Source organism: Accipiter gentilis, chromosome 34 (genome assembly GCF_929443795.1).
Source record: "Accipiter gentilis chromosome 34, bAccGen1.1, whole genome shotgun sequence".
Lineage (NCBI taxonomy): Eukaryota > Metazoa > Chordata > Aves > Accipitriformes > Accipitridae > Astur > Astur gentilis.
The window spans coordinates 13,594,154-13,621,768 of NC_064913.1; the positions used below are offsets into that span (position 1 = coordinate 13,594,154).

The 27,615-nt window shown below is 42.2% G+C and overlaps 2 protein-coding genes across 7 annotated transcripts in view; one reads left to right on the top strand and one right to left on the bottom strand.

The window, feature by feature from the left end:
* The window catches only part of VEZT (vezatin, adherens junctions transmembrane protein), a 150,143-nt gene extending 126,644 nt beyond the window's left edge, over window positions 1–23,499 (top strand). Inside the window, exon 12 of the mRNA XM_049792163.1 lies at window positions 22,660–23,499. Within this exon, the coding sequence (XP_049648120.1) occupies window positions 22,660–22,730 (71 nt within the window). The 3' untranslated portion in view covers window positions 22,731–23,499. The remainder of the gene's footprint in view (window positions 1–22,659) is intronic.
* Window positions 4,457–26,690, bottom strand: USP44 (ubiquitin specific peptidase 44). Of its 6 annotated transcripts, none has more exons than XM_049792167.1 (7): window positions 26,597–26,646; window positions 23,511–23,574; window positions 19,249–20,763; window positions 7,843–8,041; window positions 7,247–7,325; window positions 6,244–6,449; window positions 4,457–5,856 (listed from the first exon to the last, which is right to left on the bottom strand). In XM_049792167.1, exons 1-7 carry the CDS (start codon window positions 26,629–26,631, stop codon window positions 5,657–5,659), a joined length of 2,298 nt encoding a protein of 765 aa, XP_049648124.1. In that variant the 5' UTR covers window positions 26,632–26,646; the 3' UTR covers window positions 4,457–5,656. The 6 variants fall into 6 exon arrangements, with proteins under 6 accessions (XP_049648124.1, XP_049648122.1, XP_049648123.1 ...); XM_049792165.1 differs by having other exon boundaries at window positions 7,247–7,355; XM_049792166.1 differs by lacking the exon at window positions 26,597–26,646 and adding an exon at window positions 26,258–26,299 and having other exon boundaries at window positions 7,247–7,355.
* Between the last annotated feature and the right edge of the window lie 925 nt (window positions 26,691–27,615).

Below are 27,615 nucleotides of genomic sequence, written 5' to 3' on the forward strand. Positions count from 1 at the left end.
CCCAAAAAACCAAAAAGCTCTGTTGCGTTAAGAGTTCAGGTGAAAGCCTCTAGCAGCTGCCAAAAAAGTGACTGCCTGCAGCAAACGGCGAGCGCCGGAGCTGCCCTGGCCCTTTCCCTTAGGCAGCGTGCCCTTTGGCTGGAGCCGGGCACGGGACGCACGGCGCGGGATGCCGTTTGGAATGCCTTTTGTAGCACGGGATGGGGAAAACGGAGGGCTGGTGGATACAAACACAGCCCGCCGTGAAGTGGAAGTCTTGTGTGGAGCGATGGGTTTGGTCGTCTTTGTTTCTCAAAGCTTCTGTAGCTTGGGTACTCTGTAGAAAATAAAAAATTTTGTTAAAACTCCAGGGGCTTTCCATCTAAAGGCCAGATTCTGCTGCTTTTAGTTGAATCGAAAATGGTAGTAATATTCAGTCACAGGTCTCCTTTTTAAAACTATTTTTCTGCTTGTGTGTCAATGGTAGATTTCCCTGGAGTTTTGCACTTCACATTTTGGCTTAAAATTACCACCTTAAAAGAAAAATTAGGGTTTTCCCCTATTAGTGGCAGATTTTATTAAAAATGGAAATGAACTTGGTGCTAAGTAGCAACTGTAAGGTATATCCCTAGGGACATACTCTTCTGCTTCAGACTAGCTGGTGAAGTAACGAAGCAGTTCTAGCGGAAGGGGCCGTGTAGCAGCCTGGCTTGCCAGGGAGCAGGTATTTTAAGGGTGAGTATAACTATTAACTTTTCAAAGAGGAGGCCGAAAGAGGGCAGCTGGGGAGGGAGGAAACGTTGCTGTTACAGTGAGAAAACTGCTATTGCATCTTCCAACTTCATTGTGTCGTGTCACCTTCAGCATATCTAAATAATATCCATACTATATAACAGTACAAAACCAGAGTAAGACGGTGTCATGGAAACCTAATGATGTGATGTGTAAACATAACTGGAATTTGTACGTTTGATTTTTACAGGTGGTGTTTGAAGGTAGTGGAACTTTGCCAAATCCTACTTATTTCAAATATTTTTCTTACAGGAAGGAAGAAGAAAGTTAGGCTTTTTATAGTTAATCATTTGCCAGGATTTTGCACTTCCAACTTGTTGGTACTCGGCATTCCGTGGAACATCAATCAGCTGCCCATTAACACAGGCAGGCAGTATATCTTCTTAAGTCATTCACAAAATAATGTTCCTGCCAAATGGTTTTATGAAGGTGTGTTTAGAGATAAAGGCCATGTAACTTGAGAAAAGTATAGCATGCTTTGAAGCAGGATGTTATTTTTACATAAATTTTTTTCTAGAGAATATTTTTTTTTCTACACGAGGCAGTCCCGTTTGTATAATTTGAAATGTTTGAGTACTTTAAAGTAAAAGAAAAAATAATTAGACAACTGTGCTGTGACTCTTTCAAGATTTTTGTAGCAAAAATTGATTTGCGTGTTTGCCACAACAGCCCTGCAGTTCTTATAACTAAGGTTAAAAGTCATATAGCTTTTACCTTTGCGTTTATCCTGACGCTGACTTCTCTCTTTTGCAAATCTACAGCGCTTTAAAGAACAACAACAAACCTGTGTAGACTAGTCAGCAGTTAAAATAAAGCAAGCCTGTTGCCCGGTTGGCTTTGAGCTTTAGAGGTCTGCTTCCCTAGTTTTTGAAATTACCATTTTTTCTCAGGCCAAATCTTTGAATGCCTTATATCGGAAAGAGCTCTATAGAAGCCTTATTTACCACTAGACACGAGTGAAGATGCGTAATCCCACGGCGCGCTGCCTGGATGCGTGTATCCATTACCGCCTGGGACTGGGAAATGGTATTGTTTTTCAGTTTAAGAATGGGCCAACCTGACCTGCAGGATGTGTCCCAGCACGCTCTCAGCGACTTCGCAGATGACACGAAGCAGGGAGGAGCGGCTGGTGGACCAGGCGGGGGCACTGCCGCCCCGAGGGAGCGGGACAGGCTGGGGAAATGGGCCAACAGGAACCTCACGCAGCTCCACAAAGGGAAACGCCGAATCCCGCGCCTGGGCAGGAATAACCCCAGGCACCAGTACAGGCTGGGAAGCAGCTCCCCAGAGAAGGACCCGGGGGACGAGCCCACCACGAGCCCGCGATGCACCCCTGCAGCAAAGCAGGCCAACACAAGGCAGAGCATCGCCAGCAGGTCGAGGGAGGTGATCCTCCCCCTCTGCTCAGCCCCACGGAGACGCAGCCGGAGGGCTGGGTCCAGCGCCGCATTTATTTCCCAGTACAAGATACGGACTTACTGGAGCGAGTCCAGCAAAGGGCCAGGAAGACGATGAAAGGGCTTGGAGCATCTGACACGTGAGGAGAGGCTGAGCGAGCTGGGAGCGTTCAGCCTGGAGAAGGGGAAGCTCGGGGGGATCCTATCCAGGTGCGTAAATACTACCGGGAGGATGGTCTAGCACTGACCCAGGCTGCCCACAGAGGTTGTGGTGTCTCCATCCTCGGTGCTATTTAAAACCCAACTGCACGCAGCCCTGAGCAACCTGTTCTACTTGACCCTGTTCTGAGCAGAGTTGACTCTACGGTCTCCAGAGGCCCCTTCCACCAGCAACAATTTTGTGTGCTCCCCTCAAATGTACTTGGTAGGTGACTAGGTAAGGCACAGTACCACCTCCCTTGTGTGTCTGGGGAAAAAAATCCAGCCTGTCTTCTGAAAGGCTGAGGAAGGGAGTTGGTGAGTGATCTCAAAAATGCATGTAAAACTGTAATTACTGGAAACGTTTCTGTCTTGAGTAAGTCTGTGTGCATGTTCACACTGTGGTTGGCTGCCAAATCACTACTGAGAGTGCTACCATGTGTGTGAGGGGGTCCTGAACCTTTGATTAACAATAATTGCTGCACAATTGCTTCACAGAGTTCCTGCAAGCACCGATTGCTTGTGCAATCAGAGGAAATTCAGCAAGGGCAGCGTATGGAGCTCTAGGGAACCAGGTAGCAGGTATCTGGGCTGGAGACAGCTCTTAGCAAGGTAGCAATGGAGCTGAACCTTCAACCTGAACCTCTTTTTCTGAATGGAGATTAAAATGAAGGTGGAGAGTAGAGGAGACAAGGATTATGGCTTCTTGAGATGCTTTCATGCAAGTAACTGAGCTACCAGAACAGCTCCCTGCTGATAACGGAGGGAGCTCTGGAACCATCATCAGCCTCGTTTACCTGGGTCTTGTCTGATATAACAGACCACTCCACCTAACTATACCCCTGTCGCTGATATAGGTGCCGAGTTGCTGGAGCCTTAGCTTTGCTGCTCGGCAGAACTCCAGCCAGCGAGTTGTGGAACCCCGACCCCTGGAACAGCTGCTGCCAAAATGGATGGACGGCCTTCGATCAAGTAGCTGTCTGGTTTCCTAAGGCCTACAGCACAATATAGGCTTCTGCCTACATTGCCACCTCCTTGGCTCCAGTTAGAGTTCGATTTTAAATACTTACTAGCGTGAAGCAAGGCAGAATATAAGCACATAGCCTCATACTGTGCTTAAGCCTTACTCTAGATAAAGAATGCAGAGCTAGCTACATGAACCAGCAAGTATTAAGAACCCAAGCAGAAGCTGTTGAGAAGCACACCTGAATTAGCTCATCCTTATGCTGGACTGCAGTAATCTATGGTCCCTGCTCCTTGGATTTGGACTAGAACTGTATGTTTGAGTGTGTCCTTTCTCCTTTCCCTTGTTCTACCCAAGGCAGCACCAATGGGAAGAAAGCAGAATTTGCTTTTGCTAAGCTAATGATGTCTTTTAGAGAAAGCCTTGAGACTTAGTAACGCTTGCTGCAGTGAGAGGAAACGCAGGGGAACAGCCATAAGCACAGCCTACACAATCCTTCTAGAAAAAATGGCAGGCCAAGATTCTTTCTGTGGGACGTGGGTATATGCTTAATTGAGGGGCTAACGAACGCCTCACCCCCATTGCACTCTACGAGTCCCAGGACAGACTTTTCCATTAATGCTTGAGTCTCTTAGGTCCCCTGTGTATCTGGTTGAAATGCTCTTGGGGGAAGAAAAAGTGTCAGAATTCTGAAAGGCAGTTAGCACAACTCTTTCCCTTTCCTTTCTATTCCTCTGAACTACCTACCTATAAAGTAGAGCAGAGAAGGAAAGTATTTGAAAGACTGCACAGCCATAGCAAGTAGATTGTCAGATCATCTCACTTCAGCAGGTGGCCCTTGGCTTAAAAAAAAAAAGGGGGCCAAACTGCTTTTGCACACTTAATTAGGATGAGCACAAAGTGAAGAAAGTGTGAGATCTGAGGCCACTGTGTGCTTGCTACAATATGGCATCTTTCAGAAACATAGAGAGAAAGGGTAGGAAAAGTAATGAATAAAACCAGCTGTTAAATCAGTGACAGGTGGCCAAAGGAGTCTTACAGTTAATGCCTTAACCCATGTTTGTTAGACAAAGTTTAAAAATAATTTAAAAACAAAAGATTATAACGGTAATGTAGAAACACATGGTTTTCTGTCCACATCAAGGCATTTTATTGAGGTATACACTTTGCAGAAGATGAGGTAACAATTTGCATAAGACTTATGCAAAATAACTTCACAATTAAAATTTACTTGGCATTAACTACTGTATGTGGAGAAAGACTGATAATTCCTGCTTGTTAAGAGTCTCCTCAACGCACAGTTCTGTTAATGCTAGTGGTAGGACCGTGGAGAAGGTACAGCAGTTGTAGCTACGGAAAACCAGTCAGGTTTAAAATGCTTTCATACAAATTTTACAGCTTCTTTTCAGTGGTTTGTGTTAGAGATTACTGAAACAGACAACGCTTGTTACAATTTAAAGTAAGTGTGGCCAATGCAAGAAAGAGGGTGCTAACATTCTTGTAGCAGTGACAGTGGGGTGGGTGAGTGTGGTTTACTGGGTTTTACTAAGAAAGCTTTAAGTTACTGGAATAAAAAGCCCCTGGTTGTCAAAGTTAGTACTCTGAATTTGGCACTTGAGTTGTCAGGCTTGTTAAGGCTAAAACATGGAAGTCTTGGTAAAGACATAAATGCTCCTCTTACCCACTTATTTTCATATAAGTACATGATCTATTTCCTCAATTTCAGATTTTAAGAAATTCTGTCAATGTATCTTTAGTGTAGTCCCCTTGAAGCTTGCAAAATAATTTCACTTTAGTCATCAAGAATATACAGAAAGTTTCCTACAAAAAGTTCAGTTACTGTTTGACAGGTAAAACATTCCTTGCTGGTGAATGTTAATATTCTAAGACCTAGTAGCAATTCCTGCAGACAGTAAGAATCATGATATCATTAGGACTATACTATAAAATGTACACAAGCATATATAGAAAATTAACCAGAGAAACATCAGTTGCCCATTGAAAGCCAATTTTCTAAACCAATTCAAAAAGATTATCAAAATATAAAACCAGCTTTAAAAAAACAGCCTGAGGTAAGACTTAAATGCAAATAGCAATCTTTTTCTTAAAAAAATAGCTGTATTGAAATTCTAGGTACTTAGAAAGTTACTGTCAATAAAAACCTTTACTAACAATTGTAAAGAGTACTTTAACTAATACAAAAGTATATAAACATTGTACACAGATTCAAAGTAAAAAAGTACAATACTGTACTTTCATTTCATTTAAAAATATATAGTTATGACAATTCAAACTTTTACCATTCACACAGTTAACTGGCTTTGGATTAGCTGCTACTGTTGGCCACGGAACAGTCAGCTAATTCTGTGTGCTGCTGACTTTCAGCTGTGCTAGGACGTGGTATTTTACCACGTCCATTTGCCTGAGTAAGTCGTTGGCTGTAAAACAAAATGTAGGCTTGAGCCTTGCATACTTCTTCCATAGTGCACGTGTTGAGTTTTGAATCATTGCAGTGTACCCAAAATCCTGCAGTGAAGAAATACACCAAAAAAAAGTCATCAGGACACTGACTTGAAGTAATTGCATTATATTTAATAATTATTTAGTGTTCAGTCCCATTTAACGAGTTGTGTAGAAATAGTATACTGTTTCAGTTGATCCAGTATATTTGCCTCTACGTTTAAAAGCCCAGCTTAGCTTCCTCAGATTTACAGGAGGGTTTATAGCCAGAACACATTTAACAAGCCAATACAAAAACTGAACTGTTTTGGCCTACAGAACTGCAATTCTCATTCCGGGCAGTTCAGCTACAGGCGATTCCCATTTGCTTTTGAGAAAAGACAGTAAGCTTAACAGTTTAGAATTACAAACATCCCTTTCTCCCACACTCCTTATTTCACAGCTGATTCCTACCTCCTTCTGAATTGTAGCAGTAGGCAGTGTAGTGCCCTGAGCCAAATCCTTTCCCGTGATGCATTACCACAGCAGACAAGTCATAGATAAAGCAGTCAGGTAGGAGGGACTTGAGGGATTCTCTGCAGCAATAAGGCTCCATGTTCAGCATTTGATCAAAATTAACATGTACGCCAATCTTCTCACGATGATTGCGTCCTGACCACCTGGAAAGTTAAGTCAAAAGTAAACTTACATTTTTTCAAAGAAAGAACACAGCATTCTGAACTATGTTCTAACATAACAGATGTTATCTTCACTATTGTCTTTGTGCACAAAATAAATGCTAATATTTTTTTTTAGGCTTCCTCTTTCACTTCTGCTTTATCTCAAGGCCTTTTAGAATGTGTCTACAGTACCTACTATTCTCATCTTCTGAAATAATCCATCTTAAGACCTGTGTAATGGTGAGTGGGAAGTATTTTCCACATATTATATCTCAATTGGTATTTCTCCTTTATCTCATTTTCGGTTTCCTTTGTATTGAGGACAGACTCTGTACTAATGCGTGGACTAAGAGTTCACAGAGATGCAGTCTCCACTTCCTTCCTCTCAGGCTAATGCATTAATGTATTTGGTTGTATGAAGGTTACGGGAGACTTCCACTGAATAGAATCTTGGTTTGTACATTAGTGAATATGAGCATTTACTCTACCTCACGATAACACAAGATTAATTTTTATCGACAGAGTTCACAGCAAGGTTAGTAGGTTTTGACTGAAAAGAAGGATGAAATAATTTTGGTATTAAAGTAGCAAGTAGTTGAAATCCAAAAGGTCAATTCTCTACTTAGTGTATCTTACTGATGTTTAAATGAAACAAGAAAAAGAAATTTGTAATAACTATTTCTCATCATACTAGTAAACAGAAATTAAACTGATGCTGAAAAGCATTGATCCCAAACAATGGAAGAGCATGACTGAATTGGTCAGTTTGCAACACTGGTTGTTGTGGCACTACTTACCTAAACCGTTTAAGGTGTAATCTGAGAACCTGAGGTAGTCGACACACCATAAGCTGCTTCTGAGCTTCTGTGAGTATAACTGGTTTAGAAGAAAACTTCCTTCGTTTTGCTGAGGCCAAACACACAGTTACACAATACAAATCTCGATAACAGCCTTGTATTTCAGTTTAAGATTTATCCACCAAGTTTGTGTGGACCTAAATAGCTACTGTATGTGCCTCCTCAAAAAGGATACACTCTCAGAGCTATTTTGCAAGGATTTTATGATGTAAGTATAAAATACTTGTGGTCACTTAGGTTAGTCACCTTAATTAAAAAAGCTGATGGGTTCTTCAGCTGGGAGTATCAGAATACCCAATTAGTGTGTGATCAGACTTTATCTAAGAGAAGCATCACACTTCAAAACATTCTGGGAACAATTCCATCTTCTAGGTGATGAGCAATGACTGTTAAGTGACCACACCAGGACATAAGGAGGACTTTGTTTGCAACACACTTTTAAGGCTTTTAGTATTTTCCTTCTGCACTTTCACTGTCAGTTTACTTAATATTTTACACAGAGAATGTATGCATGAGTACATACTGCCTTTACTCACTGTTGCACTGATCACACGCATATATCTTTCCTTCCAAAGCTTCAGTTTCTGTAAACTTGGCCAGCATTTCTGTCAGCAGACATGGATACTGAGATGACATCTCCTTGCCATTGCAGTGATACCTCTCAGGAAACTCCAGGGACAGGTCCCAGAAAGGTTCTACAGTATTTGATTTATTGTCACAGGCAAGACATGTAACCTGTAAGACAATATATCACCAGTTGCTTACATTCAAAAACTTACTTTACTAAAAGTATACCATAACATAGGTCTCAAAAACCCAAAACAAAATGTTTTTTTTCCTAGAGATAACTGATGCAACCAAAGACAAGACATAGTCATTTAACAAAAGAAATTATATACCCAATTTATTTTCTCTGAAGCAGCATGTCCAGTACTGTTATCACAAATAGGTAACTGTTCTTATGTTTTACTGAGAAAGAAAAGCAGTGTCAAAATGGTCTGTCTGGGACTGTCCAAAAGAAAGCAGCTGATGGAGTCTCGGGAGTCTTTTCTCCAAAAAGAAAATGTACATAGAAGAGAAAAACTATAGTTTAGGTTAATTTAAAAAGGAAAAAAAAAAACAAAACACCAAAACCAAAACACTAACAACCCCAACAGCTGGGGATTTTAAAGTCATATCCTTCTTACTTTGTAAGTCTTCCAGGGAAGCCTGGATTAGGAAGCACACTTCTTCAAAGAAAAATTAACAGGTAAAAAGAATTTATTTCTTCTTTCAGTAAGTGGATCCATCGTCACACTAGGGAAAGGACAAGCAGTAAGACAACATAAATAAAATGTCAAGAAGTGAAGTGAGTCAACCTGGAAAATGCAGATAATACAGCAGGGGACAATTAATTTATGATAACATTCAATATTTAGGAAAGTAAGTTAAAAGCAGTAGCTCTTCTACGCTGGAATGGCAACACGTTATGTTGATTTGCAGTGCAGTCTTCTAAGAGTCAGCTCAAGCTGCTTTGTGTCACGTCATTTGAGTCTTCCTCCAAAGGACCTCCACCCTTCCACGATCCATGTGAATGAATAACTTCTATCAGCAGCTGAACCTATGCAGTGGTGAAACTCCATTTAGACTGTAACATAGTTCATAAAGGCTATAAAGAAATATCAAGTGTGTGTGTGTGAGACTAAAGATATTGAACCTTGGTATGTTCAATGCAACAAAGTACAATACAATCCTGAAGAGAAATTACTTGAGTTTTCTACAGTTGATGTATTTATCGGTTTAAAAGTTGCAGTTGACCACTAACTCAATCAGCTCTAACCTCACTGCTCTAGAAAAGATGCATTCTGAAAATAAGTTGAATTTTAATTGGGCTCAGATAGATGGCTTTCACAGAACTTCCAGAAACATCCAACATGTTCCCACCGCCTTCCCTAACAATTAAAACTTTCCCACCAAAAAGATTAAAGGAACTCAAAATTTTCATATAGGACCTATTGTCAAGATACTGTTATTTATCAGCTCACAATAACAGCCAGTTATGTTTTACAGTAAATGGAATATCAAATATCACCTTAAGTTTGCACCGCAAGGGTAAATCATTGCCAAATTAAATCTCTATAAGCATGCTTCCTGTTCAGGAAAATACCACAAGTTGTTTGGAACAACTAATACAAAGACGTAGTAATAAAAGAATGAAAATCCATGAGGGATCCAAAAATTGTGATTTCACAGGCACGCCTTTGTGTTGCTTTTCTACATAAATTCAGTGTAATTCTCTTCAGTTAGGTTAGTAAGCCTACGCAAGTGTAAAAATACACTCAGTTTTGTTCAGGAGCCCCTTTATTTTCCTCTGAAGGTTTGCTGTTACATAATGATTCACCCTGCTTTGTCTGTTATTTCATGACCATTTATATAAGGACAGATCTGTCACCTTATTGTACCTTCCTTCTAGGTGTTCTTGTGAGTAATTATTTAATGCATTCATTAGCTACAACAGCTTATACACGATCTATGCATTAGCTACCTAATGCACATGTATTCTTGTACCAGCACTGTGTTTAGCAGTGGAGTTACTTGGGAAAGTTGTTAGTTGCTTTAAGTTCTAAGAAAACGCTACTGCCTTGTTCTTAGAAAACAGAACTTTGAACTTACATGGCAGAAAAGAGGAGAATCTTCTGTTTTAATTTACACTGACAGGAGCTTCTTTTGTAAGTGCTAACATCTGGCAACGTTTCAAAGCCACGAACTATTAGTAATTCAGAGCTGAAATCTAGACTTGGAGACAAAATGATATGTTTGGCCACAGTTCAAGCTAACTCCAGCATAAACACAGAATGACTAATAGATTTCTGCTGTACAAATGGGTGATTTTGTTGGGCCAAAAGTTTATTTAATTGACGAGTTACTTAAGAATTTGTTGCACATGAATGCACACTGAAGATTAATGGGCTCAGGATAAAGTACATACATGAACTCAGTAAAGATAATTTTAACAAGTTCTGAGGTTTTAAAGTTAGAGTATCATGTTAATAATCTAGGTTATTTTAAGATCCTCTTTTCCAGCTAGTTAATAAGTACTATCCCAAAGAAAAAGAAACAAATAATTGATCCAGCTTCCAATTTTTGCCTCTCAAAAAACAAAAAAAAAAAAGATAAACTGATGCAATAGTGCTGCTTATCATCTCATCATGCAACTGTGAGCAAAGCTGATTTGTGCTGACAAATTCTTGTACTGAGAGAGAGGTGCACTTATTTCCTCAAATGCAAGACACTCCTCCTCACCATGATGCTGCAGCAGAGTTAAATTCTTAAGAGCTGTCTGGGATTTGCATACTTGCCAACAGGCAAGTAACCACATTCAGATAAGCACATGCCCAACCAAATCAGCCGCTACTACGCACCAACTGCTCCTGTATGCGCTCTCACTCAATGGTAAGTAAGAGGTAAATCAGGGCTGGAACTAAGGTTGGAAGTATTTTTCTTAGCCAGGCCTGAGCTTACAAACTGAATTACTCAACAAGTAGGAGGATCCCTACCCTTCTGTGGAATCCATCTGCACTGGCCTCTCCATCAGTACGGGCTTTACAACGCTCCCATCACCTCTCTTTCTAACCTAAGTGGGACTCCTTTATCTCACACTGCCCTACCGTTCACACAGTGCAACGCAGATTTTCTTTTTTCATGGAAAGTACTGAAATAGTATAAACTGCTCAAAAGTTGGCTGAACAAGATGTGAGGTTTTTATATAAAAACAAAACAAACCCAAACATGAACTCAAAGGGCTGGCAAAAACTTTATGCATCTGTCCAATGTAACTTTTTATGGTGTGAGTAGTCATGACAGTAATAGGGAAGCGAGTCTGCTCTAGCAATCTGATTAGTGACATGTATCTTTTTATGACTATATTTTACAAATTCAGAGTTTGACTTCACCTCCCCATTATATTCCATAATTGCTATTTTGGGAGACCTTAATGCTGTCATCTATAACAAAGCTACATGAGAAGTTTATATTAGAGCAAAGAAAGTAAATTACTGGTTTTAGCTAGTCTGAAATCTCTACCTTATGTTCTGCCCTGGCCACCCTCTCACGCCTTGAAACACTGGTACTATATACAATTGTTTGGTTAAAGCTCAGTATTCAATCATGGGCCAAAGGCCAGACTGAAAAGAGCTGGATCAAATTGCTTGATTCAAGCTAAGCATGGAGGCCACTCAGACAAGCATCATTGTGCCCACAATAATTTGATGGACAGCCACTGCCCTGGATGGCATTCAGCTTAAATGCAGCCAAAGAAAATAGTTAACATATTGCTGCAGAAAAAGCTAACTCCATCATCAAATGTTTTGCCTACAGCCCCTGCACATGCATGGAAGAAAGACAACTGTTACCATCTCTGCTCTAATTCTTTTTTGGTTTTTAAGAACAGTAAGATGTCCAGTCCCATTTTTGTGTTTTCACTACTACTTAAGTTTTCACTATATGAGACATATATACAGAGACTAATGATGAAATTTTTCCACAGCAAAGTAATCAAAGTAGAAGGGGATTTCTAGGATACTGCTATAGTATGGAATTCCATACTGTATTTCCTCAGTTATAAAAAACCCTAAACTTTGTCATGATGAGCATACAGCATCATCAAAATTATCTGTATCTCTTTAACAGAATAACATAAGCATAACCACAGCAAACCGTGGTCTGTGATTCGATGGTCTCTTATAGATTAAATATCATCTTCATCTAGTTGGAAAGCAACTTAACAACCATTTTGTGATTCAGGCTACACATAAAAGCAGAGACACTAATACCAGAGTATAGAAATCAGCATACAGGTCCTGGATTGGTTTAAGTGCAAATCCTCCTGTTACCTACCTGAAGTTCTCATGGTTTTTAATAGTCTATTCAGTGGGAGACTTAATACCCAGCACTGCACGAGTCACCATCAGCATTCTCCCCAAACCTTTAACTCGCAGCATACTACCCAAAGCTGAAGGGCTTCAAACAACCCAAAGATTGCACACTTCCCCTTCTATCAGCCCATCTGTCCTGAAATACACCAGTTGAGCAAGTATATGGAGCAAGACTTGCAAGGAGAGGCACTGCCTTTTAAAACTTTAAACAGTTTACACAGTACATTGGTTAGAACCTACTTCACTCTCTCGGTCTTGACATACTCATTTCTCTGAGCAATGCACACTGTTATTCTGCTGTGCTGAGTGGAGCCAGGGAGAGGCATTTCGCTCAGATTCCATCTTAAACATGATCAGGAAGTAATCAAACTGTGTTTTTTTAAGTGTGCCTAGAGATAACAAAAGCTAGTTTTAATAGGCATTGCTATAAAATGGTGAATTATTGGGGAAAAAAACCCACAGCCCAAGACAGGTTTGTCCTAAGAAGAAATGGTAACTAATCACAACTTTGCTGTAGAGGAAACTCACTACTAAATCAGCATAGCCAGTGCTCTTCACTTTCACTGCTACGTTTGGTGTTGCTGTAACAGAAATCTACGCAAAGAGCTTTACCTAAGGCACCAGATTCAAAAGCAGTGGAATCCTCACAAGAGGCTTTCAAAACCCACCCCAAATAGTTTCTAAAGGGTTCCTCGCCACTCCAAAAACTTGTTAAAATTACATTGGCTAGGTATTTGTTTGATAAATTACATTAAATTTTAATTTACTCAACAGTACTCTATAAAGAAATCATCAACAACTGCTTTGCAACATGCAACGTTAATTTTCTTCCTTGAATTAGGTACCCAAGCAGCTTTCACATAAATCAGCACAAACCTTATTTTTTCCCCTCCCTTACTGGGTCTTTTTTAGCTGCAGAAAATACTGATTGCCCTTCTCCTTCTACTTGCCTTGAACTGGAAGCTATCCCTGATTAAACCGTAAGAATAGAGGGAGCTGGCTGATGATGTCGCAAGGCTGTTCTTCATCTTTGAAAGGTCCTGGCAATCAGGGGAGGACAGGAAGAAAACAAAACAAGTGACATTCCCTGTCTCCAAGGAGGAGGATCTGGGGAACTACAAGCCAGTCGCCATCACCTTCATCTGTGGGAGGGCTGATGAAGCAAAACCTGGAAACCGTTTCCAAAGGCATTAAGAATAAAATGATGATTGTGAGCAGCCACCATGAATTTATGATTGGAAAATCATGCTTGACCAACCTGATAGCCTTCTTCCTACAATGAGATTACTGGTACAGATAACCAGTGGATGAGTGGAAAACAGTGGATGTTGTTTATCTTGACTTCAGTGAGGCCCTCAACTCTGTATCCCATAACATCCTCACAGAAAAAATGAAGTGCAAACTACGTAAATGGACAATAAGATGAACTGAAAAGTGAATGAGCTACCAGGTTCAATGAGTTGTGTTCAGCAGCATGAAATGCTGCTGGAGCCCAGCTGCTAGTGGTGTACCCCAGGGGTCGATACTGGAACCAATTCTTTTAAACTCTCAGCAAGTTTACAGATGACTCAAACCCAGGCTGATACACCAGAAGGTCTTGCTGCCGCCCCGAAGGGAGCGGGACAGGCTGGGGAAATGGGCCAACAGGAACCTCATGCAGCTCCACAAAGGGAAATGCCGAATCCCGCGCCTGGGCAGGAATAACCCCAGGCACCAGTACAGGCTGGGAAGCAGCTCCCCAGAGAAGGACCCGGGGGACGAGCCCACCACGAGCCCGCGATGCACCCCTGCAGCAAAGCGCCTGGCCAACACGAGGCAGAGCATCGCCAGCAGGTCGAGGGAGGTGATCCTTCCCCTCTGCTCAGCCCCACGGAGACGCAGCCGGAGGGCTGGGTCCAGCGCCGCGTTTATTTCCCAGTACAAGATACGGACTTACTGGAGCGAGTCCAGCAAAGGGCCAGGAAGACGATGAAAGGGCTTGGAGCATCTGACACGTGAGGAGAGGCTGAGCGAGCTGGGAGCGTTCAGCCTGGAGAAGGGGAAGCTCGGGGGGATCCTATCCAGGTGTGTAAATACTACCGGGAGGATGGTCTAGCACTGACCCAGGCTGCCCGCAGAGGTTGTGGTGTCTCCATCCTCGGTGCTATTTAAAACCCAACTGCACACAGCCCTGAGCAACCTGTTCTACTTGACCCTGTTCTGAGCAGAGTTGGTCAAGCTGATTTCCAGAGGTCCTTTCCAACCTCAACAATTCGGTGCATGCATGCGTGTATGTGCATATACACAAGTGCATGTGAACTTAACTGTCAGGAAGTTATCTTAAAAATGAAGAATGGAAGCCAAGCAGCTGAGGGAAGACAATCAATCTTTGGTAAGAAAAAGGTTTTCTAAAATGATAATTTGATCTTCAGTGACTATTTTGACAAGTTATTTTGTTATTATCAGACTCAAATATACCCTTACATCTCTTCACACACAAAATTAAGAATACTAAGAAATTCAATAATCTGAATTATTATTTTGACATTATTTAAGAGTAGGTAAAAATATTTAGAATCATCCTGCCTTGCTTACAGAAAAGTCATTTTTTTCCTGGTAATTCTAATAACAAGAGGCTTATTTTGAACTTCAGGAAGTTTTTAAGGTTTTACCAACGTAGTGGCCAAAAAGCACAAGATATATGAAACATCCAGTATCTCTTTTGCTTAGTAACTACCACTTCTTCCAGAAAGCTTCATACTATATAGGTTGAACTGGGGGACAGTTACACTGAACAATTCATTTGGGACGTATATGTGCTATACTCCAATGACAAAAGTGCCTCCAAATCAGCCTTATCAGAAACACATTTCTATTCTTTCACCATTTTTGATATCTTGATAGTGTTGACTCAGACTTTTTGTTAATATTAAAATCTTTAAAAATATGATCTAAAACGGCCTTCTATCTTTCAAGCAATCAAAACCTGTGCACTCAACATTATCCTAAGGGTAAACCAATTTAGTTAAAAAGCTTAAGTTCAAGAGGTAAAAGCTGTGTCTACACATAAGATTTTGCCAGCATAAATATCTACAAACTTCTTAAATCTGCTAGGCTAGTTTCGTAGATCAGCTAGGTTGTCTAGATCAGCTTTCACAAATACTCCATACTAGTTTCCCTGTCTCCCTCCCTCCCGGTATAAATCATCCTGACAAAAATTTTAATACTGGTATAATTACACACACCAGAGTTTCTGCTAGTATGATTTCTGTGGACATGTGGGACACAATTTTCCCAAAGCAGTGCTGAAAATATGCATTTGCTTTGGAAGCTAAAATCTGCTATTTCAATTTCTGGATTTTTAAAAATATACCTGTCCACTTCCTCACTTAATATGGATGAATTTTGAAATACAGATACTGTAAAAATTGTTGCATACTGTGCTATTTAGCTGGGACCATTTAAAAAAAAAACACAAGCCAAAAAACTCTTGAGAAAGACAGTAGCTAACCTACTTGAGCTCTTGAAGCGTACTTCAAAGATCTGTGGATCAATACGCCAGTTTAACACAGGCACATAACTTCACAGGGCAGTAGTTTCTCCTTTCCTGTTGAAGGATCGAGGACAAGAGACAGTAGGTACCTTCCACAACAGTACAAGCACTGAGGGACTGAAAATAACTGGGATTTTAACAGACATTGCGGCATCTGCTTACAGTCCCAATTGGGTTGAGGGGGGTGAGCCGCTGTTCCAGCAGATCTGCCTCTGAAGGCATGGGTTTACAGGGTACAGACTCCTTTGCCCAGTAAGTGCTATAGCACAACCTTCTCCAAGCAATCACTGGAGGAGGACTAGCATGTGAAAAAGAAAATAATAGAGGGGAAGGGTTTTGTAGCTATGTATCCTATCTTGACTTCCCTTAGATGTATTAGGTATTGAAGTTTCACAGTCTGTACTGCAGAGCAAGAATCTGCAATCCTAAAAAGGACATTGGAATTTTAAAACCAAAACAAAAAAAACCCCAAAACAAAACAAAACAAAAGTCAAAAGGCAATCCACCACCCATCCATGCCATTCCTTGAGTTACTCATTATCTAGTTTAATATTCCATAAAATACTGTAATATTTCAAGTAGTAGATGAGGAAGACTTACTTTAAATCAGCTGAAAATGTAACAAAACAAAACCAACTCACTCATATAAAAGGTGCAATTGTTTTAACATCACCTAAAGCTTTTTCTAGTTATCAAAAAGTAATCTGCATAAAATCTCACACACCCCATTTTCTCCTTTCTTAATTTTCTATTCTAAATTCAGTTGCAGTGCTGAACCAGGCAGCCATTTCAATAGCAACAGACTGATGGCAAACTCAGGATTATGACTTCCCTTCAAGTGAAAATAGAACAGCTAGAAGAAGAGGAAAATGTTTTATTGCACATGTGAAAGTAATGTGAAACCTAAGTAAACATACAGCTTATCTGCATTGTAAGTGATCCTCTGTGTACTGTTATCAAGAGTAGTTCATAGTATTCTTGAGGCTTGAAGGTCAAGAAGATTGACTTCACTCCACTTGAGTATCTCAGAGAATCAAATATCTTTAACTAATATTTTCAGTACGAAGGTACAGTAAATATAATAAATTTTTTAGTGATCCTAAACCAAAAGGCAACTGCTGCATAGAGACAAGCTTCTAGAGTTCCCCTTATTCACTGAATTAAGATGTAGTTTATATTATAACTAGACTAAAATCCCATCCTGTTTTTAATAAATGCAGCAGGCTATGGCTCCAACTATATTCTAGAGAGAAACTGTAATACTGTTACGGCTTGTAGGTAAAGTTAAGCATGCAAGGACAAAGCGTACACTCCTTGCTTTTAAGAGCTAACATTGCCAAAGATATGGTGATATAGCAAGAAGTCTTTCATATTTTTTCTGCAGCCCCGCATGGATGTTTTTGTGCCTTTTTTGTTAACTTCACTATAGCAGTTTGTGGGAGTTCTGACAAACTCCTAGCGAAATCATGATACAGGAATGTTACTGAGGAGAGGAAAGTAATTGCCTTATAAGAGTTTTTAAAGCTCATCCTTCCCTGTGCAAACACCAGGGCCTAAAACATTAAGATGACCTGAATAAATTTTATTGAGGAGAAAATTTAAATCTTCAGGGGTTACCTTTTGCTTTTAATATTTATCATGTTCAAAAGTGCTAGTGAAGACTAAACTGGAACAAAGGAGTGGCAGAAGACAAAGGGAACCATTAGGAGGTAAAGTGTTGGACACTGTCTGTGGGAACTGCCTAATGAGCCGGGGAGAAATTACTACAGCTAACAGCTTCAATACTCTTTTCCTTGTTCCTCTCACTTGATATTCTGAAGTTCATCAAGGCTGTATTCTGCACACAGACACTGACCAGCTGTAATAAAAGAGCTGTGTGTTGCAGTCACAAAAGTCACGGGATAGCTCAAAACTGTTTAATTCCCTTTCAGTCTTACTCAGTGACTGAATAAGAATTGAGTGAATTCTCACTATTCCCCTCCCTGGTTTCAGGAAGGTGGGAGGGTTTCTAGTCACAAGCATCTTCACTTAAGGAAGCTAAAAACACAACACGTAGAAGAAATGGTACAGCTGAAATAATGCTTCATGTCTTCAGAGACTTGAAAATTCTTCCAAAAAATGAGTCCTGTTAGAAGGCTTGGAATGCAACCAAGCCTTGTCAGTATACTTAAGCAATTACTTTGTTTTACTAACAACAAAGTTACTATTTTGGAGCAGGGGGAATGTGATTTTCAAACAGAAAGCTTTAATGACATAATATACTAGACACTTACGTTAGCACAGCCTGGATACAAGACATGTTAACTACCCCAAGGAAAGGAAGCATGCCAACAGAAATGTTCTTACACTGGGCCAAATGGTAGGTAGAAGATGATCTGGTTTTATTAGTAGATATACAGTTTCTAGTAGTTATGCAAAACCTAAGATGACCTAAAAACTAACATATGCTGCAAACAATCCTAATTTTAAAAGTCTTGTTATCTTACTATAAAGTTTATAGCAGTAAACAATCCTGCCTTAGCCAAAAGCCATTTGGATTTCTAGCTTCACATACTAAAACATTAAACCATCGATCAAACAGAATAATTGGAACATCCAGATTTTTGTTAATTTGTGTTAAACCTCTACTCCTTCACACAACATATCTATTAAATGCTTCTGCACTCCCTCAGTAACATGTGCATGCATACTAAAGACCAACTCCAGGGCGCCAAGACTTTCTTAGCTGCTGTTCCTGCTGCAGTGTAGTTAGTTTTTAGATTAATTCAGCAGAACCCAGCATTTGTTTTTTCAGTCAGTTCTCAGATGTTTGTACACGCACACAGTCGGGATATGTGTGATAGTAAGTAGACACATTGAAGTACTTAACAGGAAGCAGAGAAGAAAAAGAAAAAAAATGAGAGTAGTCAGGCAGAAAAAAAGGAAAACAACCGTTGCCTCCACCCCACAAATTTGGTTCCTGTGTTGACAGAGCCTTCTGTATCTTTGCGTTGTAACAGAAAAGTAGTATTCCAGCATCATGACAGGCAATTACTCTGTAATAATGAATCTCTAATTCAAGCTATTTACTGAAATAATTCCCTGCTTGGCATCCATTACCTAATCAGTTTCCACTTAGGCGAGATTAACACCTTCCTTAACACCTTTTATCTAGCATCACTACAGGAATCAATTAGGTGCTGAAAATTGTAAATTCTTTATTCCTCCAAATTAGTTGGTGCTTAATAGTGAAGTCAGATATTTCTCAGAGGTTGCAACCATGTGCTTTAAAATACCAAATTTAACACTTTTATGTTTATCAGGTGATTCTTCTATTGCAAGTTTTAGGATTACCCAAATGACCTTTCTTCTGAAATTGTGTGTATTATATCCTCCTCCCCATCCCTCCTCAGTAGTTATAAATGTATTAACCTTTGAAGTATGCCAATCACTGACCAGTATAAATCCGTAACTACAAATCATTACACACCTTAAAAAAAATAAATTATAAAACATACCTGACTTAATAGCTGTCCATGAAAAATGTTGTTAACCACATTCAAAACCTGTTTTATAAGTTTTCTTTGAGAGGCAGGGATGAGAGCTGGGTATCTGGTTCCTGTAGTCTCCAGTTCCTGCTGCACTTTATCCAAAAGTTCACAAAGAAATTCCTGAGCATCTTGTTGGGCATATCCTCTGAAGGCTGGAATTAGTCTCCACACAGAATGAAGCATGGCAAAAGGAGACACCAGCGCCCATTTGCCAGACCACATAACTTGGAACAGAGTATGCAGCTCATGACAGAGAGAAATATGCTTTGAACTGGGCTCCCTGGGCTGAATAAGTTCCATATTTCTACTTTTTGATGCTCCTCCACTTAATCCAGAGGATAAACTAGGCCGCCTCACAGAAGATGATCCCTTTACTTTCTCTTGGCTCTCATTCACATGTAATTTTGAGGCAGCTATTGACAGGTGTTTAGATGAAGATCTGGTTTTACCATTGGTTGCTGTTGCCAGCAGTTCCTGAGTTTGGTTGAGATCAAGCTTTAAAAAGCATTCTCGAAAAATAAGTAAGTGACTTAATACCTGCAGGATAGAATTCATATAGCACGTATTTCCTAGGTTTCTCAGTCCTGTTACCCCAGGAGTCACCGTGGGCCTTCGCTTAATTGGAGAGTCACTTATTTTTTTCAATCTTACTTCATCCGAGGTATACGATTTTTTCAACTCTGCCACAGACTCCATGTTCTGTGATGTCTTTTGCAGGCAGGGTGCTGATTCTGAGGACATTCTAATCTGATTTTGTAAACGACTGCTCTTTCTTGGAGGCATCTTTTCCATCTCTGCTTTCAACTCACGCTTTCGTTCTTGTCTTCTCTTCCTAGCTTTCTCCCTCCTTTCCTCTGCTTCTTCCCGACGCCTTTCTTCTTCCAAAATCTTTTTTCCAGTAGGCGTCAACTCAAGCCATGATCTGAATATTTTGCCCAGGAATGCACGTCGTCGGTGCCAGAGAGCTGTGAACATGCGATCTTCATTCCGAAGCAAGGCTTGGGCACCACCATGTGAAAGGTAAGAATCGTCACTTGTACCCATAGAACGCAAAGTCCTCCCACTTCGAGTAGTGCACTCATAGTTTTGACTCTTGATTGCACTTAACGTACTTCGCAACAGTTTTAAATCACCAGTTGCGTTGTCATTAAGAACATAATCATCGCAGAGATAACAGAAAACATACAGCTCATTTACTTCCAATGCCACTGGGTGACTGCTCTCCTGAAAGTGCTTTAGTGCATGTTCTTCAATATATCTTCCACACGCCACATGTGAGCAGCTGAGGCACGCCCACACAGATTCGGTAGTATTGCAGTCCACGCAATGCCATTTCTGAGGATTCAAAATGGAGTGATCTTGGGCCAGTCGCAGACGTCCTATGTGCTTACACTTATCCATTGTTAAAACTGAAACTGCAGAGATATGCTGGCAAAACACATAATCCAAACTATTTTCTGTCCACGATATTTCAATCTGCAACTAAAAAAAAAAAGTTGTAAGTTACAGTTCATAAATATCCAACTGTATCAATTTTTACAGGTGTCAGTATACCAAACGCATACTTGAGTTTAAGATTATGATTGCCATCCAACTAAGTCCCACCAAACACATAAAGGCAATCCGTTATGTGGACCCACAATCAACATCAGCAGCAGCAGTTCATGGTTCAGACTAAATGGTCTGAACGCCACTCTTTACACTCCTGGTACCTTCTGGCTCAGGACTGAAGCATACTAGCTACACTTTAGATTAGGCCCATTTTTGTCAAAGGAGCACTGATTTAGTTAAAAGACACTGTTGCAGAGTTTTGATACAAAACACAACTTAAAATGGGACAAGTTGCCCAAAGAAGTTGCACATGTCCTTTCCCTGGCAGTGTTCAAGGCCAGGCTGGATGGGGCTTTGAGCAACCTGATCTAGTAGAAGGTGTCCCTGCCCAGGGCAGGGGGGTTGGAAGTAGATGACCTTTACGGTCCCTTCCAACCCAAACCATTCTGTGATTCTATGATTCTAAAATGCTCCTATTAATTCTATCCCTAAGCAGACAGGTGCAGAAGTGCAAAGTTCACTTAAATTTATTATGTTTGCACAGTGCAAACAGTTCAGACAAATGAGACTTTATACAACTCAAACGCTTAATTAAACCACACCTTTAATTAAATCACTGCACCTTTGTGCTCAGGCAAGCCCATTACACCAGTGCTTTCTCCAATCATGTACCTTCAATATGTACATTTTAACATGTCATCCTAACACGTCTGAAACAAAATGAGTGACCTGGAAAAGCAGAACTTGGTCTCTTCATAAGACAGAAATACCATTAGATATCTACGTCAGTTGCAGCAAACTTTAGAAAAAACTGCATTTTGAACAGTCCTTTCTAATCCATGTCTTCAAAAAATAATTTAAAAATTTGGCTAGCACTGGCTTACATCCTTTAATAAGTTTATGTGGTAGCATTTATTTGTTCAAAGCTGCTGTATTTACTTTCTCCTATAAGGTGCATTTACCTAAAACAAACAGGCAGGCTCTGACTAACAAAAATTAAAGAGACAGTGATCCATTCTTTCTTTATGCTTTTACCATCTTTCTTTTGACTATCTCTAGTTGACAGATACCATCTAGAGACAAATGATGCGTCAGGAAGTGATTATATTTGATCTGAGGTGTTTGTGCCCATGATCTCACTGACTAGAAGGGCTAAATAGCACACAGCACCAGTATCATTATGCACAGTACTTGCCAGATGAAACAGTTAATCCATCTGAGGAGCACTAAGGGTTTGTCAAATATCCAGGCTATGCCAAGCGAGACAAATTATGCCATGACAAATGCATGCATACCGTGGACTTGGCCTAGGCTGTACAACATCAAGGTCCAGGATTCTATGTTTTACAGATAAGTAAACCATGCTACAAAAATACTGAGTGATCTAGACAACTCTGGATACAACCCAAAAAATTATATTCCAGCTATCATCCTTAAATATGCTGATATTTCTCCATTTTTACAGTTCTGAAATACACAAGAATAGGTTACTCAAGTTAGAACAGATGTCTTAGGTTAGGATAAGCATTAGATTGAGAGAACCCTAACATACAATGACATGACACCACTAAGGAATGGAAACAGGTAAAAAGTTGCAGCTGGATAGGAAAGAAGCTTTAATTTTCATCTGGTACTTAGATAAAAAAATTGTAGTAAAAAGATTTAACAAAAAATGGCTTTGCTTGGTTAATTGGCCCATGGCTAGTGCCTTTCAAAGCATTACAATACCGATACCAGCATAAGAGCTATAATAACTCTCTAAGCACATAATCAGCATTGCATGTGTTGTGTAGGTCTTATTCCACAATACAGAAAAGGTTGAGCCAGCTGCAGTGAAACTAATAACGTACGCACAGTTTTACATGCCCATACGAATAATTCTCATTCAATTTATTTAAGAGTTGTTGCCAGTTCATACTCGCTGCACTGAAGAATTTCAGACGCCATGACCTCTGGGTACCCATTCAGTAATTCCCAGATTAAGTATCAGCCATAGTGTATTACAGGTGGTGGAGATCCTTTGTGTGCTATGGTCAACAGATCACAAAAATAATGGCTTGCTGAACTTTTTCAGCTTGCTAGCATCCATAACGTTCATTCCTTCTAAAAGACAGTCTATTTGTAGGCTGCTAATGAGATTCTTTTACAAATAGACGTGCATACTAAGTTTGCTTTTTTATACTGTCTTTAAGACCACCAGTGCTATCCCATGTCTTCTCCTAGTCTGACAACCTGTTTTTCCCAACACAGCTGAGCTTTTCTAACATGGATAAAATTCACATAAATTTCAGAGTTGAACAATGTATGCTAATTCTTTCTGGACTATTAAAGTAATACCTATGTAAAGTGTGCTGCAAGAATTGAATATAATAGACAGGATTTTAAAAGACAAGACTCATCTTTGTGGTTTTGGGCTAACAGAAATAAATTCTCCTGCATAACGTAGTAGTAACAGTCCTTTCCACCAGGCCAGAAAAGAACACTGAACCCTGCCTTCCCATAGGGCTGTCACACACAGCAATGCTGTCAGTCAGGAGTCTGACAGGTCAACCCTGTCTGGTTTTGTTAAAGTCACTGTATAAACGCTGTGCCTTATTTTTCCTTCTTTTTAATATTATATGGTCAGAAAATTTGTTTTTCTCCGTTTAAAAAATATTACCATGAGTGAAACTACTTACATGCCTCAAAGTAAGCAGATACTGGACCGAGGACAAAAGTAGTCCGCTGAGTTCAGGACGACCACTGTGTAAACCATAGTTGCACAATCAAGCTCTTCATGCAAAAGCAACATGATTCTACGAAAGCACAAGATCAGCGCCTTGAAGAGAAAAACCTAAAATCTCAGCTCCCCCACCAGCAACCAAGCCAGCATGACATTTTCCCACCTACATCGATGTGTGGAGAAAGGAGACGGGGTGGAAGGGGGGAGGGGGAGGAAACATCCTGGCATGGGAGAAGTCTTTCTTTGAAGAAAACACGAAGAAATCAAAATGCAGAGTTTGGTCAAGAAGACAGAAATATCTGAAAAGACTGTGAAAAAGCTAAAAGTACAAAACTGAGACCAAGAAAAATTCAGCTGAATGTCAAGCAGCACACTGACAGCATGAATGTTTTAAGATGTGGAAAACTCAAGTACTGAGATTACATCAAGTCACAAAATTTAAAAACTTTTACCTTAGGACCAGAACTTGGCAAGACAGAATAGCTCAGAGAAAAAACAGGAGTGAAGTGACAGATAATGGTGGAAGAAAACTAAAAAGTCCTGCATACTCATTCCCATGCCTACTAGAAAGCTGCAGCTGTAATAAAATAGTACAAGCCAATGCTCCAATGTTAAAATTCCCTAAAGAAAGTTATTCAGCACTACTTTCTGCATTCTTCTCTCCGAGGTTCAGTTCTGTGCACACACACAAAGAAACTGTGAATTAGTTGACCAGCACTTCAGAGATCAAGCCCCCCTGTGTTCTTAGCACAGACCTGAGCTGAAGTAGTAAGCAAAATAACAAGTACTAACATAGAGAATAGCACTGCTGAAAGCATTAAGTTGCCTGGGAAAACAGAGATATATAAAAGTCTTTTCTTGTGCCAAAGTTTTGCAAGCTAGAAATAAAGATATACAGAATAGGATTATTTTTTTTTCATTGAACCGTATTTCAACCTTATTGACATGCTCGTTTCTTTAGTTTCACTAAAGAATGGCTGGCAAAATGTACATTTCAGGGTAACTCATGAGCTGAAGAACTACTCGATGTCAAAAAACAACTTAGAAGTCAAGGAAATAAATGTTTTTCTTCCATTTGTGTTCCATGTAAACAATGTAAACATCTTCACAGCTGATAATTTTTAAAATTGTGCTTCTAAATATAAACAAAAGTAGTGACTAAGGGAAAAAGATTTCCTTTTGTAACTAATTGCTTGGCACAGAAATGAAAAAAAACAAACAGCCCATCTTGAGCGTTAGACTAGAAATAGAGTACATAGTTTTACTAATATATATACACACATGTGTGTGTGCTGGTGTGCCCCATTAACATTCTTGCTTTTAAATCAGATGACAGTTTACCAACTGATTTTCACCAGTTTCAGAGTACCTGTTTAATATCTGAAAAAAACAGGAATCATGGGTACTTGAACAACTGAAAGTTTTCGACAAGTATGCTAACTAGAAGGCAGCTGTACTGCTTTACAGCTTTCTTAAAACGATTTTTTTTTTTAAAGAAAACAGCCCAGCAAAACGTTGATGTGCATAACTTCAAGCTGCAATACAGTCCTGCAGGCATAACAGTAAGACTTAAAAAATCAAAGCAGCACTTCAAAAGGAAATTTTGTAAATTATTTCCGATTTTTAACAGTGCAGCCTTTGACAAGAACTTCTCCCCCCCCCCTCCCCCCCCGCCTCCTTTCTTTGGAGCCATGCAGTTCCTCATTTAACTTTTTTTTTCGCCAGCTAAGGAATGTATATACAGTATGCTGCTCAGAAGTAGCCATTTACACCAGGACGCCAAACACCGGTACAGCGTGACTTTCAATGTCTCTTACTGCAAATAACCGCGCATTTCCTGCAGTTGAGAGTTCAAGGTAAACAAATAGTTCAGATTGAAGCGCTTTCACAAAAGCACGAAAAAAAACCCCCAGCAACTTCTTATTAGCCTGGATTTACACTCGACAGTTCTTTCCATTTAGGAGAAAAGAAGCATCTCTGACAGCTCCCCGGACAACGCCCGGCCCCTGTTCTGACAGCCCTTGCAAGTAAAGACACTCCAGGTTAAGTTCCCCCGCGGCTCGATGCCGTTTCGCTGAGCAGGTCCAGGCGCCCCGCGACACGGCACGACTCTTCGCCTCTCGCCGACAACAAGCCGACAACGGAGGAGACGCGAGCGGGGCTGGCCTTGGCAGCCCTGCTACCCCCGCCACCCTCTCCTCCTCCTCCTCCCCAGGGTCTCCCTCACCTCGACGCCCTTCCGAGACCCCTCCGGGACGGGTGAGGGGACCGGGCCCCACGCAGAGCCGCCCGGCCGGGCTGCCCGCCGCCACACACCGAGCGCGGCGGGGAGGCGGCAGGACGCCTCCTGCCCGCGGCCGGCGGGCGAGGGGAAGGACAAGGACGGGACGCGGCCCCGAGGGCTCCGCTCCCCCTCCGGAGAACGCTGGCACGGCCGCAGCCCCCCCTCGCTCCCTCCCCGGGCGGCTCCCCCAGTCCCACGCCGTACCCGGCTCGCCCCCCGCGGCAACCACAGCCTCCTCCTCAGGTGCCCCACCGCGGGCACCGCGCCGCCGCTGACCCGGGGGAAAGGCTGCTGCCGCCGCCGCCACCGCTGCCTTCCACCCCCCCCCCACGCCATCCGCGGGTCTCCCACCGACCGTCCCCGGCCGGCGGGTATAGCAAAGCCGTCGTCCCGCTGCCGCCGGCCGCCCCCGCACGCACCCGTCACCCGTCGCTGCCGCCATCTTGGGCGCCCCGAGCCGCAGCCTCCTCGGAGCGGCCCCTCGGCGACGTCAGCGCCGCGCAGAGGCCGCCCCCCCCCCCCTCACCTCACCTCACTCCCCACACACACCCCCGTACCCCCCCGCCGGGAGCGGGGATCCCCCGCTCTCGCCTCCCCTCAGCCGCTCACCCACGGGCGGGAAGAGGGCGTCGGGGCCGGGGGTGGGTTGGGGTGGGGGGGTAGCCGGCGCGGGGAGCGCCGCTAGGGACCCCTCACACCCACCCACGGCAGCCCCCGGGTCGGGTCGGGTCGGGCCGCCGCCGCTGCCCCGCACCTACCTGCCGAGAGCGGGGCGGGAAGGGCCGATCGCCATGTGCCGGCGGCGGGTCTGTCACCAGTTTTGTAGTGGCAACCGAAGTCCTTCCCACGTCTCCTCCCACCTCCCCCGGCCTTCCCCCCCCCTCCTCTCCCGCCGACACCGCCAAGCCGGCGGCTGGGTCAAGCGGGCCGGTCCCGCTGAGCGGGGAGCGGGAAGCCGGGCGTGCCCTCCTGTGAGGGGCTGAGGCGGGCGGGCGGGCGGGCGGCGGGGGCTGCTGCCCTCCTGTGAAGGGCTGAAGCCCGCCGCTGCCCTCCTGTGAGGGGCTGAGGCGGGCAGCGGCCCCCACCGCCCTCCTGTGAGGGGCTGAAGCCCGCCGCTGCCCTCCTGTGAGGGGCTGAGGCGGGCGGGCGGGCGTTGGGAGCCGGTTCCCCAGGCACCGAGGTGCTTCTTCTGTCCCCCGGCCTGTGCCCGCGGGGCACCTCTTTTCCCTGAGGTGGGTCTGTACCCTGTGGGGAAGAAGAGGGGCCTGGGCTCCCTCTGGCAGGACCTGACGGTCAAAGACACCCTGCGGGAGATCTCAGCCAGGGAGACTCCACACTCTTCTGGGTCTGTTGTTTGTGGAAACTTCCGCAAGGCAGCTCCGGGGAAAGAAAAAAAAAAGCTCTTATCAGGCCCCCGTTACCCATCTATCGAGTATTTTTTCAGTCTCGGGTTTCATTACAGAAACTTAAATAGGCGAAATCTTGTAAACTCACATCCTGCAGATGGCCTGTTTCATAAACTTGAACTGTCTTTACACAGGTCCTTCTACAACTACAGTTTCTGAAGTGCGGCCAGCTCTTCTTAGCTGCTTTCCAGTTCTGCTCGTCCTGAATTGAGTTAACTTACACTGGCAAACGCCTTCTGCTCTGCCCTGGGGTGTACTGGGCAGCCGAGCACAGGCTTGCCGGTGTTTTGGGGTGAGATATTTGGTGAAAACTCAACCCCCCCTGACTGGGCTGATGTCGTTTTCTGCATCCACGCTCAAGCAGGTTGGCT

What these genes read in the sequence shown, in the direction of transcription:
- USP44 (XM_049792165.1), bottom strand. Translation starts at nt 26,631, where the DNA reads ATGGCGATCGGCCCTTCCCGCCCCGCTCTCGGCAG. An exon ending in TCCCGCCCCGCTCTCGGCAG is followed by an intron (nt 23,575 to 26,596) that starts GTAGGTGCGGGG and finishes TGGTTTACACAG; the next exon opens with TGGTCGTCCTGAACTCAGCG. An exon ending in ATGGACAGCTATTAAGTCAG is followed by an intron (nt 8,042 to 19,248) that starts GTATGTTTTATA and finishes ATTGTCTTACAG; the next exon opens with GTTACATGTCTTGCCTGTGA.